General features: G+C 42.7%; 1 protein-coding gene across 1 annotated transcript in view; it reads right to left on the bottom strand.

Moving 5' to 3' along the window:
- Nucleotides 1–1,608: 1,608 nt before the first annotated feature.
- LOC118389026 (neuroendocrine convertase 1-like) overlaps nt 1,609–16,352 on the bottom strand; it is a 32,570-nt gene continuing 17,826 nt past the window's right edge. The window contains exons 10-14 of the mRNA XM_035778715.2: nt 16,007–16,240; nt 13,842–13,999; nt 7,391–7,524; nt 7,047–7,208; nt 1,609–6,214 (exon numbers count right to left, since the gene is read on the bottom strand). Coding sequence (XP_035634608.1) covers nt 5,789–6,214; nt 7,047–7,208; nt 7,391–7,524; nt 13,842–13,999; nt 16,007–16,240 — 1,114 coding nt within the window. The 3' untranslated portion in view covers nt 1,609–5,788. The remainder of the gene's footprint in view (nt 6,215–7,046; nt 7,209–7,390; nt 7,525–13,841; nt 14,000–16,006; nt 16,241–16,352) is intronic.

The following is a 16,352-nucleotide window of genomic DNA, read 5'->3' as shown; positions in this document are numbered from 1 at the left end:
TATGTTCAGTAGTTCCAAAAACATCCGGTGATTTTGCAGAGAGCCACCTCAATTTACAGAAATACTCATTATAAATGTTGATGAAAATACAAGTGTTATACATGGAACTTCAAATACACTTGTGTATCTGAATGCAACCGCTGTGTCAGATTTCCATCATTTATGTCCAAATTCCTCCTTGTTTTTAGCGCGTTCAGCCCAGTAATCCAATTTCATGGCGCACTAGCACGAAAACGTCCAAAACGAAAAGTCCAAACGTTCCGTTACAGTCCGTAGAAACATGTCGAATGATGTATAGAATAAATCTTAAGGATGTTTTTAACATGAATCTTCAATAATGTTCCAACCGGAGAATTCCTTTGTCTGTAGAAAAGCAATGGAACACGAGCTAACTCTCACGTGAACGAGCTCAAGGCATTCTGGCAAACCTCTGACTCATTCCCCTCTCATTCGCCCCCACTTCACAGTAGAAGCATCGAACAAGGTTCTGAAGACTGTTGACATCTAGTGGAAGCCGTAGGAAGTGCAACATGACCAATATCTTCAATAGGGAATGAGTTGAAAATGACCAACCTCATATTTCCCACTTCCTGGTTGGATTTTTTCTCAGGTTTTTGCCTGCCATATGAGTTCTGTTATACTCACAGACATCATTCAAACAGTTTCACAAACTTCCGAGTGTTTTCTATCCAAATATACTAATAATATGCATATATTAGCAACTGGGACTAAGTAGCAGGCAGTTTACTCTGGGCACCTCTGGGCACCTTATTCATCAAAGCTACTCAATACTGCCCCCTGCCATAAGAAGTTAAACAAGGAGAACTACACGTATTTATCCCACAACATTTCTACTTTTTTTTCAAGTGCACAGACATACTGTATCTCTACAGTTAAGGATTGATGAGTAATGTGTTTGTTTATTGTTCAGTGGAAATAGGTTGAACATTACTTCAAGTAACTTTGTAAAAACGTGTATAAATGAATTCATGTTTTGAAAAGTAAAAAAAGGCTATTACTTTTTGCACCCATCTCTCATCTACTGTACCAATCTGAAAATACAGGATAGGTGGAAGTGATGTGGTGCTAGGAGTCTGCCTTCACCCGTCCAGTTGTGTTGGAACTGTAATATACTGGTTGGCTGAGTTGAAAAAGGGTAGCTATTCATTTTTTGCAGATTTCTCTCAATTGTTTAGCGTTGACTGTTTATCCCCCCCGCTGTGTATTGTTGCGTTTTTAGCCACAAGGTGGTGGTATTTAAACATGAAATTGGCATATGACATGACTAGGAATTTCAAATGACAAAGTATGACATAGGCCAACCTCGTCCTCAGGAACCCCCAGCCATTGCACATATTTGTTCTATTCCAATATCCATATTCACAGCAATTAATCAGTGATGGAACTCAAAATGTTCTCAGCAAGGCCAGAAGAAACAATAGATTGTTTGGAAAGGTAATATGACCTGAAATGTCTACGCTATATGAACTGAAATGTCCATATGAACAGAAATGTCTATATGAACTGAAATGTCGATGAACTCAGATGTCTATATGAACTCAAGTGGCAGATCAGTCACAATCCCAACAACTCAGACACACTCACAAAGTCACTTTGCAGTTTATTACGATAAATCTAATTTTGTACATCCATACAGAATATTTCAGCTTTTGTAAACAATTTTGGACAGAAGCATCGATTTAAATCCAAAATATAAACAAACATTAGAACAACACTGGCTACATTGAAAGATGTATAATTATAGGATGCATGTAAACTGTTCTTCATCTGTCGTCTCAATCTTTCACCTTGTTTGGCAGAGAGCAGGGCTAGAGCCAATACCACAGAAAATAGGGACTACTTAACACTGTAATGTATGGGGCTCTACATACATAGGGAAACATCACATTCATAGCAGTTCATTACACTGTCATAAGCACTACATAAGCATTTATACATGTAAATGTCAGCTAAGACTAACAACCGCAAGTTGACATAAGATATGCAGTGACATCTACCGACCTGCAGTTGAGAGCATAAACGTGAACGTTTATGTAGGGCATATGAAGGTATAATATATAGCTTATAAATGTGTTATAGTATTTTAGTGTAAAGCTCCTACATTAAAGTATTACCAGTATACAGTTCACTAAAGTATACTTGGATTGAATGATGATAGGTCCACTAATACCAAAGAGTATACATGTAGAAATGAAGATATCCAATACGTTGCATGTAACTAGGTAGTTGTGTCAACATGAGTTTGTAAATGAAGCAACAACATCCAAGCCTGTTTTACACCCAAACACAGAAAAGCTATTTTTCTTCAGCAGCACAACAGTTTGGCAATGTTCATTTCTATTCATAATTCCATTTATTTTGTTTTAATTTAAACCTAGAATTTAACTGAAAATGTCAACTAAAACCATTTGTAATATAAACGGAATGAATTAAGGGATTTATATATACGTATACAATTTTTTTATTTTTTAGAAAAATATTTCATTTAATGTAGCGTTGTACTTTGAATCTAAAATAAATCAAATTACACAACATGTGTAGTATATGTATATATGTATATAGTTCTACTGTATATATAGATATATATTTGAAATGTTTCCTTTTAGAGTTCTTTTATATTGTCAGTTTAAATAATTATTCAAATGGTTTCAACATGACCAATTTGCAAAAGCTTTAATCATATTCATTATATCTATAGATCTCGAGGGTTGAATAACCTCTATAAGAATTACTCAACCAATTGGTTCTTGGTCATTTATTGTCTCTATTTCTTGTTCTTTCTTTTTTTTCTATTATAAAATAAAATCGCAAAGAAGTGAACTTTACTACACATTTTTTCTCAATAGAACAGCATAAAAGAGTTTTCAGTTTGAAAAACAGTAAGGGGACTGCATTTTTTTATGCATAATAAAGTATCGGACTCCTAAATTGAAATTGTGAATATACCTCAAAAGTACATTCCCCAAATCAGGATTTGGGGCTGAGATACAGTAGCACAGTGAGTACGTCTACTCTTGCAAAAAAACAAATATATGCCAAAATAAATATGTCAAAATATAAATATTAAATACAGATTTCATATTTGGAGTTTAGAGAGGTGGTTAGTTTAGAGGTCAAGTATATTTATACTGAACAAAAACACAAACGCAACATATATTGTTGGTCCCATGTTTCATGAGCTGAAATATATGATCCCAGACATTTTCCATACGCACAAAAAGCTTATTTCTCTCAAGTTTTGTGCACACATTTGTTTTTACATCCCTGTTAGTGAGCCTTTCTCCTTTTCCAAGATAATCAATCTAGCCCACCGGTTAGGCATATCAAGAAGCTGATTAAACAGCATGATCATTACACAGGTGCACCTTCTGCTGGGGACAATAAAAGTCCCCTCTAAAATGTGCAGTTGTCACACAACACAATGCCACAGATTTCTCAAGTTTTGAGGGAGCATGCAATTGGCATGCTAACTGCAGGATTGTCCACCAGAGCTGTTTCCAGAGAATGTAATGTTCATTTCTTTACCATAAGCTCCAACGTCGTTTTAGCGAATTTGGCAGTACGTCCAACCGGCATCACAACCGCAGACCACATTTAACCACGCCAGCCCAGGACCTCCACATCTTCACCTGCGAGATTGTCTGAGACCAGCCGCCCGGACAGCTGATGAAACTGTGGGTTTGCACAACCAAAGACATTTCTGCGCAAACTGTCAGAAACAGTCTCAGGGAAGCTCATCTGTGTGCCCGTCGTCCTCACTAGTGTCTTGACCTGACTGCAGTTTGGCGTTGTAACCGACTTCAGTGAGCAAATGCTCACCTTCGATGGCCACTGGCACGCTGAAGAAGTATGCTCTTCACAGATGAATGCTGGTTTTAACTGTGCAAAGCAGATGGCAGACAGCATGTATGGTGCCGTGTGGGTGAGCGGTTTGCTGATGTCAACCTAGTGAACAGAGTGCCTCATGGTGGCAGTGGGGTTACGGTGTGGGCAGGCATACGCTACGGACGACGAACACACTTGCTTTTTATCGATTGGCAATTTGAATGCAGAGATACCATGACGAGATGCTGAGGCCCACTGTCATTTCATGCCATTCATCAGCTGCCAACACTTCATATTTCAGCATGATAATGCATAGCCCCATGTCGCAGGGATCTGTACACAGATGGAAGCTGAACATGTCCCAGTTCCTTCATGGCCTGCATACTCACCAGACATGTCACCCATGAGCATGTTTGGGATGCTCTGGATCGAAGTGTACGCCAGCGTGTTCCAGTTCCCGCCAATATCCAGCAATTTAGCACAGCCATTGAAGAGAATCGGGACAACATTCCACAGGCCACAATCAGCAGCCTGATCAACTCTATGCGAAGGAGATGTGTCGCGCTGCATGAGGTAAATGGTGGTCACACCAGATACTGACTGGATTTCTGATCCACGCCCCTACCTTTTTTTAATGTATCTATGACCAACCGATGCATATCTGTATTTCCAGTTATGTGAAATCCATAGATTAGGGCCTAAGGAATTTATTTCAATTGACTGATTTACTTATATGAACTGTAACTCAGTAGAATCGTTGAAATTTTTGCATGTTGCGCTTATATTTTTGTTCAGTGTAAAAGCAACATTACATTCATTGTCTTTGTATAATATATAGATAATAGTGTCAGTCATAATACAATTATGAACTTGAAATTCTAAAGGTACTGTACATAGCATGCTCAAGCAGGTAGTGCCGTGAAGGGAGAATAGGGCTGTGTCCCAAAAGTCTTAAAAACATCCTTTCCTCGTCCCTTTCTCCTTCTCTTGTCTCCTTACTTTCAATACGACTGACAGGTAAAGGTGTCAAATAGAGCAGCATTTCCCCTATATGCATTTAGCAGCGCAGTGGCTATGTTTTTCATTAATTTGGAGTTGAGGGATACAGCTGAGTCTACAAAACAGATGTCGTGGGGCCTGGACACATCCTGACATCAGAGCACTTTTGAGGGCTGAAAACATCGGCTGAACGTTGACTTTGATGTTAACTGTCACTTGAAGACTATTGGATAGATGGCTGGAGGAGGGGTGGAATGCAACCACAGATTAATTTAAATACGCTACAGGGGTTCCATTTCCTTGTCTCCTTTCCTTCCTGCATATTGATCTGAAAAGACTGAAGCAATATGACAGAGATCTATGGTCTATGGGTTAGCTAGACTTCAATTACATCAGGAGGAGGGGGGAGGAGGAGGAAAGGAAGGAGGAGGAGGAAAGGAAGCCACTTGTGGGTATTGAGATGCAACCGACTTACAACTAACTGTACAGAATGAAATACAAAACTACAGACAGACAGGCTAGAATGCTGCAAGGAAAGAAAAGTAGCGTTTTGGAAAAACAACATCACAGTTGGCTGGAAGAGTTTCTATCTGGCGTTCACTCTCCCCCTCCCTCCTTCCATGCCCAGCTACCACCTCCTCACACTTTCTCTCTCACCCCTTACCCCATGGGTGGCCATTCTTGACCAAGGAGAGTGGCAGGGCTGTGCAGACTCTAGCCCAGCACTTACACACCTGATTCACCTACCGGTAGTCAACGAAGGAGGTCTTCAATGTAGACCGTGTTTGGTTAAATCGGGTGTGTTCATTTGGCCCCGAATCCTAACTCGACTCAAGTTGGGATTCGGGGGCCGGATCTGTTAAGCTAGAACAAAAGCCAACACACACTGCAGGACTGGAGTTCCGCCCTTGCCTTACCCACTCTCCTCCCATATCCTCCCTCCTCACTGCCTGTCGTCAGAGAGCATGTCAAAGAGCGCCTGGAGCAGTCGGTCATCTCTGTGTCTGTAGGGCTTGGTGCTATAAAAGCCGTCGCTATAGTCGCTATACAGGCTGTTGTCCTGCCCACCCTGCTGGTACTGGTTGATCCTGTCCAGAGCCTGGTACAGCTTCTGTGGAGCGACATGAGGGCCTGCTCTCCATGGAAGGGAGGGGGCCCTGCCCGTGTGCTGCTCTCCCCAGCTAGAGGCCTTGGCTGGGGACTGGGACAGGGCGGCTGGGGTCTGTCTGTTGAAGGCCGTCTGGAGGAGATGCAGAAGGGCCAGGGAGGGGGGGAAGGAGGAGGGTCTTGTCTCCTTCCTCTCAGGGGTGGCAGGAGGAGGGGGCTGGGTCTTCTGTGGTGGGTGAACCTCAGCCTGGGTGGGCAGCTCCTATATGACAGGGAGAAGGACAAACAGAACTTCAGAAAATGGTTTAGAGGTAGCTTCTACCTAGGAGTTGATTTAACTCCTCAGTTCTGCACTTTTTCAGTGGATAAGGTCAGTAAGCCACACAGAATTCAATTTCTGGTCAGTCAACAGACAATGCATACATGCATGCATGCATGCATACATACATACATACATACATACATACATACATACATACATACATACATACATACATACATACATACATACATACATACATACATACATACATACTGTATTTATCCCTTATTTTACCAGGTAAGTTGATTGAGAACACATTCTCATTTACAGCGACAACCTGGGAAATCGTTACAGGGGAAAGGAGGGGATGAATGAGCCAATTGTAAGCTGGAGATGATTAGGTGGCCATAATGGTACAGTATGAAGACCAGATTGGAAATGTAGCCAGGACGCTGGGGTAAACACTCCTACTCTTACAAATAAGTTGCATGGGATCTTTAGTGACCACAGAGAGTCAGGACACCCGTTTAACATCTCATCCGAAAGATGGCAACATACACAGGGTAATGTCCCCAATCACTGCCCTGGGGCATTTGGATGTTTTTGGGGACCAGAGAAAAGGGTGCCCCCTACTGGCCCTCCAACATCATTTCCAGCAGCACCTGGTCTCCCATCCAGGGACTGACCAGGACCAATCCTGCTTAGCTTCAGAAGCAAGCCAGCAGTGGGCTGCAGGGTGGTATGCTGCTCTATGTAGAAACTGGTATGCTTCTGGAGATAATGAATAGGAGGTTAAAAAGAAGTGAATTGCCACTTTAATTATCAAGCTCACCTCTATCATGTCATCCATGTGCTCCACTCCTCTACGGTCATTCTGGACAGCGTTGTAGGGGACGTACACTCTGGGTTTCTTCATGTGCTCAGGCTTTTCTGACGTGCCGTGGAGAATAAGCTTCCAGCTTAGGATCTGACCTTCGTTCTCCATTCGCCCCGACTGACAGAGGGAAATTGAAAAAGAGTGTAAAAATCACCCTGTTTAGACAACATGTTGATGCAATTACCAGCTACATTTTCTATGTGGTTTGAAATTTGTTGGAAAATACTGGATTGGAAATATCCCTTAAAATATATGAAACTTGTGAAACAGCCAAAGTGTTCTCCAGCCCTGGGACTCACTGTGTCAGTGATCTTAAGGGTCCAGGTGCCAGTGGGGTCCTCTCCCCATGTGTGAACTGACATGAAGTCCCAGTTCCTAAAGCCGTTAGATGACGTGTCCCTCTCTCTCTCCGCCAGCAGGACTGTGCTGGTGCCTAATGGGAGAAAATAATGTACAATATAGAGTTGTTTAACTCCAGTTTTCAGATTTACCTACTATATACAGGGCATTCAGACCCCTTGAATTTTTCCACATTTTGTTACAATACAGCCTTTTTCTAAAATTGATTAAATAGTTTTTTTCCCCTCATCAATCTACACACAATACCCCATAAGGACAAAGCAAAAACATGTTTTATTTTTTATTTTTGCAAATGTATTAAAAATTAAAATAAAATTGCTCACATTTACATAAGTATTCAGACCCTTTACTCAATACTTTGTTGAAGCACATTTTGGCAACAATTACAGCCTCGAGTCTTCTTGGGTATGAGGCTACAAGCTGTCACACCTATATTTTGGGGAGTTTATCCCATTATTCTCTGCAGATCCTCTCAACCTCTGTCAAGTTGGATGGGGAGCATCGCTATTTTCAGGTCTCTCCAGAGATGTTCGATTGGGTTCAACTCCAGGCTCTGGCTGGGCCACTCAAGGACATTCAGAGACTTGTCTCGAAGCCACTCCTGTGTTGTCTTAGTAGTTTGCTTAGGGTCGTTGTCAAATCAAATCAAATCACATTTTATTTGTCACATACACATGGTTAGCAGATGTTAATGCGAGTCTACCTTATACACACAAGTGTAAAGGGATGAAGAATATGTACATAAAGATATATGAATGAGTGATGGTACAGAACGGCATTGGCAAGATGCAGTAGATGGTATAGAGTACAGTATATACGTATGAGATGAGTAATACAGGGTATGTAAACATTATATTAAGTGGCATTGTTTAAAATGGCTAGTAATACATGTATTACATAAAGATGGCAAGATGCAGTAGATGGTATAGAGTACAGTATAAACGTATGAGATGAGTAATGTAGGGTATGTAAACATATTAAGTGGCATTGTTTAAAATGGCTAGTAATACATGTATTACATAAAGATGGCAAGATGCAGTAGATGGTATAGAGTACAGTATATACATATGAGATGACTAATGTAGGGTATGTAAACATTATATTAAGTGGCATTGTTTAAAGTGGCTACTGATACATTTTTTACATAAATTTTCCTAGCTGGAGTTGAGTCAGGATGTTGGCAGCAGCCACTCAATGTTAGTAGAAGCTGTTTTTCAGTTTCTCGGTCCCTGCTTTGATGCACCTGTACTGACCTCCCCTTCTGGATGATAGCGGGGTGAACAGGCAGTGGCTCGGGTGGTTGTTGTCCTTGATGATCTTTATGGCCTTCCTGTGACATCGGGTGGTGTAGGTGTCCTGGAGGGCAGGTAGTTTGCCCCCGGTGATGCGTTGTGCAGACCACATGGCCCTCTGGAGAGCCTTACGGTTGTGGGCGGAGCAGTTGCCGTACCAGGCGGTGATACAGCCCGACAGGATGCTCTTGATTGTGCATCTGTAAAAGTTTGTGAGTGCTTTTGGTGACAAGCCGAATTTATTCAGCCTCCTGAGGTTTCTTCACCACGCTGTCTGTGTGGACCAATTTAGTTTGTCCGTGATGTGTACACCGAGGAACTTAAAACTTACTACCCTCTCCACTACTGTCCCGTCGATGTGGATAGGGGGGTGCTCCCTCTGCTGTTTCCTGAAGTCCACGATCATCTCCTTTTGTTTTGTTGATGTTGAGTGTGAGGTTATTTTCCTGACACCACACTCCGAGGGCCCTCACCTCCTCCCTGTAGGCCGTCTCGTCGTTGTTGGTAATCAAGCCTACCACTGTAGTGTCGTCTGCAAACTTGATGATTGAGTTGGAGGCGTCCATGGCCATGCAGTTGTGGGTGAACAGGGAGTACAGGAGAGGGCTCATAATGCACCCTTGTGGGGCCCCAGTGTTGAGGATCAGCGGGGTGGAGATGTTGTTACCTACCCTCACCACCTACCCTCACCATCCGGAAGTCCAGGACCCAGTTGCACAGGGCGGGGTTGAGACCCAGGGTCTCGAGCTTGATGACGAGTTTGGAGGGTACTATGGTGTTAAATACTGAGCTGTAGTCGATGAACAGCATTGTCACATAGGTATTCCTCTTGTCCAGATGGATTAGGGCAGTGTGCAGTGTGGTTACGATTGCGTCGTCTGTGGACCTGTTGGGTCGGTAAGCAAATTGGAGTGGGTCTATGGTGTCAGGTAGGAGGTGATGTGGTCCTTGACTAGTCTCTCAAAGAACTTCATGATGACGGAAGTGAGTGCTACGGGGCGGTAGTCGTTTAGCTCAGTTACCTTAGCTTTCTTGGGAACAGGAACAATGGTGGCCCTCTTGAAGCATGTGGGAACAGCAGACTGGGATAAGGATTGATTGAATATGTCCGTAAACACATCAGCCAGCTGGTCTGCGCATGCTCTGCGGACGTGGCTGGGGATGCCGTCTGGGCCTGCAGCCTTGCCAGGGTTAACACGTTTAAATGTTTTACTCACATCGGCTGCAGTGAAGGAGAGTCTGCAGGTTTTGGTAGCGGGCCGTGTCAGTGGCACTGTATTGTTCTCAAAGCAAGCAAAGAAGTTGTTTAGTCTGTCTGGGAGCAAGACATCCTGGTCCGCGACAGGGCTGGCTTTCTTTTTGTAATCCGTGATTGACTGTAGACCCTGCCACATATCTCGTGTGTTTGAGCCGTTGAATTGCGACTCTACTTTGTCTCTATACTGACGCTTAGTTTGTTTGATTGCCCCACGGAGGGAATAGCTACACTGTTTGTATTCGGTCATGTTTCCGGTCACCTTGCTCTGGTTAAAAGCAGTGGTTCGCGCTTTCAGTTTTGTGCGAATGCTGCCATCAATCCACGGTGTCTGGTTTGGGTAGGTTTTAATAGTTGCTGTGGGTACGACATCACCAATGCATTTGCTAATAAACTCGCTCACCGAATCAGCTTATTCATCAATGTTGTTGTTTGACGCAATGCGGAACATATCCCAGTCCACGTGATCGAAGAAATCTTGAGCGTGGAATCAGATTGGTCAGGCCAGCGTTGAACAGACCTGAGCACGGGTGCTAGAATAACAATGATCCATGGTTTTACCAGCCCTGGTAGCACAATCGATATGCTGATAGAATTTAGGGAGTCTTGTTTTCAGATTAGCCTTGTTAAAATCCCCAGCTACAATGAATGCAGCCTCAGGATATGTGGTTTCCAGTTTACATAGAGTCAAATAAAGTCAGTTCAGGGCCATCGATGTGTCTGCTTGGGGGGAATATATGCGGCTGTGATTATAATCGAAGAGAATTGTCTTGGTAGATAATGCGATCGACATTTGATTGTGAGGAATTCTAAGTCAGGTGAACAGAAGGACTTGAGTTCCTGTATGTTGTTATGATCACACCGCGTCTCGTTAATCATAAGGCATACACCCCCGCCCCTGTTCTTACCAGAAAGATGCTTGTGTCTGTCGGCACGATAAGTGAAGAAATCAGCTGGCTGTACCGACTCCGATAGCGTGTCTTGAGTGAGCCATGTTTCCGTGAAGCAAAGAACGTTACAGTCTCTTATGTCTCTCTGGAATGCTACCCTTGCTCGGATTTCATCAACCTTGTTGTCAAGAGACTGGACATTGGTGAGTAGTATGCTCGGGAGCGTTGTGCGATGTGCCCGTCTCCGGAGCCTGACCAGAAGACCTCTTCGTCTGCCCCTTTTACAGCATCGTTGTTTTGGTTCGCCGGCTGGGATCCGATCCATTGTCCTGGGTGGTGGGCAAAACACAGGATCCGCTTCGGGAAAGTCGTATTCCTGGTCGTAATGATGGTACGTTGACGTTGCTCTTATATCCAGTAGTTCCTCCCGACTGTATGTAATAAAACCTAAGATTACCTTGTGTACCAATGTAAGAAATAACACGTAAAAAAAACAAAATACTGCATAGTTTCCTAGGAACCCGAAGCGAGGCGGCCATCTCTGTCGGTGCCGGAAGTTAATCCTGTTGTCCTGTTGCAAGGTGAACCTTCGCCCCAGTCTCATGTCCTGAGCGCTCTGGAACAGGTTTTCCTCAAGGATCTCTCTGTACTTTGCTCCCTTCATCTTTCTCTCAATCCTGACTAGTCTCTCAATCCCTAACGCTGAAATACATCCACACAACATGATGCTGTTACCACCATGCTTCACCGTAGGGATTGTGCCAAGGTTCCTCCAGACGTGACGCTTAGCATTCAGGCCAGAGAGTTCAATCTTGGTTTCATCAGACCAGAGAATCTGGAGTCCTTTAGGTGCTTTTTGGCAAACTCCAAGCTGGCTGTCATGTGTCTTTTACTGAGGAGTGGCTTCCATCTGGATACTCTACCATAAAGGCGTGTTTGGTGGATTGAGGCAGAGATGGGAGAACCTTCCAGAAGGACAACCATCTCCACAGGGGAACTCTGGAGCCCTGTCAGAGTGACCATCGGGTTCTTGGTCACCTCCCTGACCAAGGCCCTTCTCCCCCGATTGTTCAGTTTGGCCGGGCGGCCAGCTCTAGTAAAAGTCTTAGTGGTTCCAAACTTCTTCCATTTAATAATGGATGCGGTCACTGTTTTCTTGGGGACCTTCAATGCTGCAGAATTGTTTTGGTACCCTTCCCAGATCTGTGCCTAGACATAATCCTGTCTCGGTGTCTCGGACCAATTTCTTCAAACTCATGGCTTGGTTTTTGGTCTGACATGCACCGTCAAGTGTGGAACCTTATATAGACAGGTGTGTGCCTTTCAAAATCATGTTCAATCAATTGAATTTACCACAGGTGGTAAATCAAGTTGTAGAAACATCTCAAGGATGTTCAATGGAAACAGGATGCACCTGAGCTCAATTTTGAGTCTCATAGCAAAGGGTATGAATACTTATGAAAATAAGGTATTTTTTAAATATATTTTTTTATACATTTGCAAGAATGTCTATAAACCTGTTTTCGCTTTGTCATTATGGGCTATTGTGTTTCAGATTAATAAGGATTTGGGGTGTGAGACTCTGTGGCTTGTAGGCCTCTCCATGTCTCACACCCACGTGAAATTTGGTGGAGGATCGGTAATGATCTGGGGGTGCTCAGCAAGGCTGGTAGGTATCAGGCAGATTTGTCTTTGTGAAGTGCACCAGTCCCTCCTGAATCAAAGCACCCCCACAACATGATGCTGCCACCCCAGTTCTTCACAGTTGGGATGGTGTTCTTTGGCTCCAAACATAACGATGGTCATTCTGGCCAAACAGTTCTATTTTTATTTCATCAGACCAGAGGACATTTATCCATAAAGTAAGATATTTGTCCCCATGTGCAGTTGCAAACCGTAGTCTGCCTTTTTTATGGCTTCTTCCTTGCTGAGTGGCCTATCAGGTTATGTCGATATAGGACTCGTTTTACTGTGGATACCTGTTTCCTCCAGCATCTTCACAAGGTCCTTTGCTGTTGTTCTGGGATTGATTTGCACTTTTTGCACCAAAGTACGTTCACCTCTAGGAGACAGAACGTGTCTCCTTTCTGAGCAGTAGGACAGCTGTGTGGTCCCATGGTGTTTATACTTGCATACTATTGTTTGTACAGATGAACATGGTACCATCAGGTGTTTGGAAATTGATCCCAAGGCTGAACCAGGCTCGTGGAGGTCTACACATTTTTTTCTGAGGTCTTGGCTGATTTCTTTTGATTTTCCCATGATGTCAAGGCACTGAGTTTGAAGGTAGGCCTTGAAATACATCCACAGGTACACCACCAATTGACTCAAATGATGTCAATTAGCCAATCAGAAGCTTCTAAAGCCATGACATAATTTTATGGAATTTTCCAAGCTGTTTAAAGGCACAGTCAACTTATAGTATTTTAACTTCTGACCCACTGGAATTGTGATACAGTGAATTATAAGTGAAATAATCTGTCTGTAAACAATTGTTGGAAAAATTACTTGTGTCATGCACAAAGTAGATGTCCTAACCGACTTCCCAAAACTATCGTTTGTTAACAAGAAATTTGTGGAGGTGGTTGAAAAACGAGTTTTCATGACTCCAACCTAAGTGTATGTAAACTTCCGACAAGACTGTTAGAAAATAATTCCAGGTGAAGCTGTTTGAGAGAATGCCAAGAGTGTGCAAAGCTGTCATCAAGGCAAAGGGTGGCTACTGTGAAGAAACTCAAATATAAAATATATTTGGATTTGAATAACACTTTTTTTGGTTACTACATGGTTGCAAATGTGTTATTTCATAGTTTTGATATCTTCATTATTTTTCGACAATGTAGAAAAAAGTTTTAAAAAATAAAGAAAAACCCTTGAATGAACAGGTGTGTCCAAACTTTTGACTGGTACTGTATACATATAGATTTTGTGCATGTACGTGTGTCTAACGAACCTGATGGGGAAGTGAGTTTGATGTGTAGGTCTCCTCGCCTGGTGTACTCGATGCTGGCCTCCACTTGCACATGCTCCAGTGACAGGACAGCGTTGTTCTGGCCGGCACAGGCCTTGGTGGGGATCTCAATGGTGATCTCCCCTGCTGCTTTCAATGCCCTGGCAGAAAGACACAGCACAGAGAAATCAGTACTGTTGGTTGCAACACAGCACAACATACCAAACCTTTAGCTTAACATATAACATAACATGTCATTATTTATATATTAACAAATACAGTCAAACACAACACGCTGGCATACAGGACTGGAGGAAGGGGGCTGCAGACCAGTGAGCAATGACACACGTGGAGTCTTAAATCCTCCTGAGATGCTGAGATGGCAATGATCATGATGGCCTAGGTAAAGGGGAAACTGGGTGTCAATGCCACTGAGTCGCTTAACCCAAGCTGCCTGGCGTAGGGACATCATCAATAATTGAGTTATTAGCTAGAGGTGATAGCAAACTTAAAGGATGCATTTGGTATTTTAGAATTGACAGTTATATGGTCCCTCATACTGACAGTAGTCCACGGGCCAGGGAATTCTTTAAACAGCCATTACTAACTTTTTATTCACTAACCACAAATCAATGGGCCAGATTGGGAAACCGTTTCATGTCATTTTTGTAGATTATATAGTACTTTCAAAAAACATATTTTAACATGTTAAAACGCAAAGCGCATCATCGTAACGATATGGCAAGTTACATTTTGTCTTTTGAAAGTCCTATTTATTGATAACTTGATTGCTGACATGCAAAACATTTCGGGACGGTATCAACAGTGGGCCAATGAAACAAATACCAAAAGATAGTTACAGATTATTCATTTAAAGTCCCAGTGCATTAAAATACATGATTTCCTATGCTTTATATATATTTCCACACTGAGGTTGGAATAATACTGTGAAATTATGACAGTTATGATATTGCCCTTTGGTGGGATGGAGTTTTGGCCTGCCTGGTGACATCACCAGGTGATAAATTAGTTAATAGACCAATAAGAAAGAGAGTTCCAAACCTCCTTGACAATAACAGTTAGTTTGCAGTTTCCCCCTCCCCACTGTCCTAGCAAAATTCTTGCTTGATAAATTTCTCTTTGCTAAGAAGCTATTTTTGTTTATTTTTGAACTTTTTAATTGAAAACAATCACGGTAAGGTACTTAATTGTTACCCAGAAAGGATTTGATATTTGAGATAAAAAAAGGGCTGCATTGGATCTTTAAGTGATGTAAAGGTGACCAAATCATTGAGGTGATTTCAGTTGATTTGGCGTTTAAATGTTTAACATTGTGCAGATGTCCTCATCTCTCCCATAGATTTTTTGGGGGTTAGCAGAGGCTAGTAGTGGCTGCATAAGAAAATCCTAACCATGAAAAATACAATCTCTCCTGGCCTGTAAACTAATGCCAGGGTAAGGAACCGTATAACCGTAAGCTCTAAAATACCAAACATATCCTTTAAGATGAAGGTAATTTAGATGATGTAGCCTAGCCTTGGTGGCTAACCTATTGTAGTTAGTGCACTACATGTCCTGAGGCAGTTAATCCAAAAGGAAGGTAAACAAAACATTTGCTCAGATAAAAAAAATCCCTTCCTCCGGGAACAGATTTAGTCTGGAGATAAATGTTGACATAGCAATATTACCAGCTAGCCTTCCTTAGCTTATCCTAAAGCCTAAAAACCTAAAGTGATTTAACAAATGAAAGTTTGCTCCAAAGATTTTTTGAGCCCTCCGTTACAGAAATCTAAGCCGGAATTCCAGCTTTCCTACCAATACGGACCATGTGCACGTACGCACATACACAAAAACATGAAATACACAAAAACACACCTGAGCAAACACAAACCTCTAGCTTTCATTTTACTGTTGACATATTGTTCCATATGGGAAACTAGTCAAAAGTAGAGATAGTGTCTTATCAAAGAGCTCTTGATCTGCGTCAATATAAGAGCCAAAACACAGGGACATCTTAGGACACGGGACTCTGTCCATAAAGGAATTACTGGTACACTATAAGTTTGCTTGCCCACCAGAATTAGTCTGAAGTGAACAATACAACATGTATGTTATGTCAGGAGGATTAGATGTTTCTGATCTACTAGACTAGTGCAGTGTATTTGTACCTGGGCTGGAAGGAGTCGTCCCTGACGATGCACTGCTTCTTCTCGGGGGCGTGTTTCCAGGTGGCCGGGTCGGCCAGGTCCACCAGGGCCTTAGCGTTGAGCAGGCCAAATCCAAAACGACTGTTGACCATCAGGCCTGCCCCGTTCCTCTTCCAGCCGGGATTGTTGGCTAGCGGGTCGAACTCCGAAGTCCACACCACCAAGTGCTGCAGATCCCTCCATGTTAGCTCAGGGCTGGGGGAGGGGTTAGTAGGGATGGACAAATAAGAAATCAGATAGGACACATATTTCCTGCACACATATTTCATTATGACAGGGAGTCCTAAACACATATTCCATTGACATT

The sequence above is a fragment of the Oncorhynchus keta genome, chromosome 10, assembly GCF_023373465.1.
Source record: "Oncorhynchus keta strain PuntledgeMale-10-30-2019 chromosome 10, Oket_V2, whole genome shotgun sequence".
Lineage (NCBI taxonomy): Eukaryota > Metazoa > Chordata > Actinopteri > Salmoniformes > Salmonidae > Oncorhynchus > Oncorhynchus keta.
This window is presented reverse-complemented; position numbering and strand designations above follow the sequence as displayed.